Genomic DNA, 327 nt, shown 5'->3' with positions numbered 1-327 from the left:
CTAAGCAGTAACTTGGTGCGGATGATACTGCTGATGGCGCGGTAACACGCGCCCCAAGACCGACAAGGATAATACTGTGTCCCAGCAAGGCGCGGCAGGCCCTGGTACTGTGTGATGCCGTAAGCCGGGCGCCGCAAAGTTCTCCAAGTGGCGAACGTTGCTGGCGCCTGGCTTCCCCCGACAATACGGGGTGCTGGGCCTTGGTGCCACGATGAGGTGGCCGGCATCACCAAGGGCTTGACACAGTGACCGAGAGATCATGACGACCACCCTACAACGGGGAATAAACGTGGTGGCATCTTGGACGAAGCAATACTTCATGGAGGT

General features: G+C 58.7%; 1 protein-coding gene across 1 annotated transcript; it reads right to left on the bottom strand.

Moving 5' to 3' along the window:
• Positions 1-327, bottom strand: DQ04_13031030 (hypothetical protein; the record flags this gene model as incomplete). Its single annotated transcript, XM_009316876.1, has 1 exon — positions 1-327. A coding segment is annotated over one exon (327 nt), but the record flags the coding sequence as incomplete, so codon positions are not given.

This window comes from Trypanosoma grayi (genome assembly GCF_000691245.1).
Source record: "Trypanosoma grayi strain ANR4 Tgr_1303_V1, whole genome shotgun sequence".
In the NCBI taxonomy this organism is placed as follows: Eukaryota; Euglenozoa; class Kinetoplastea; order Trypanosomatida; family Trypanosomatidae; genus Trypanosoma; species Trypanosoma grayi.
This window is presented reverse-complemented; position numbering and strand designations above follow the sequence as displayed.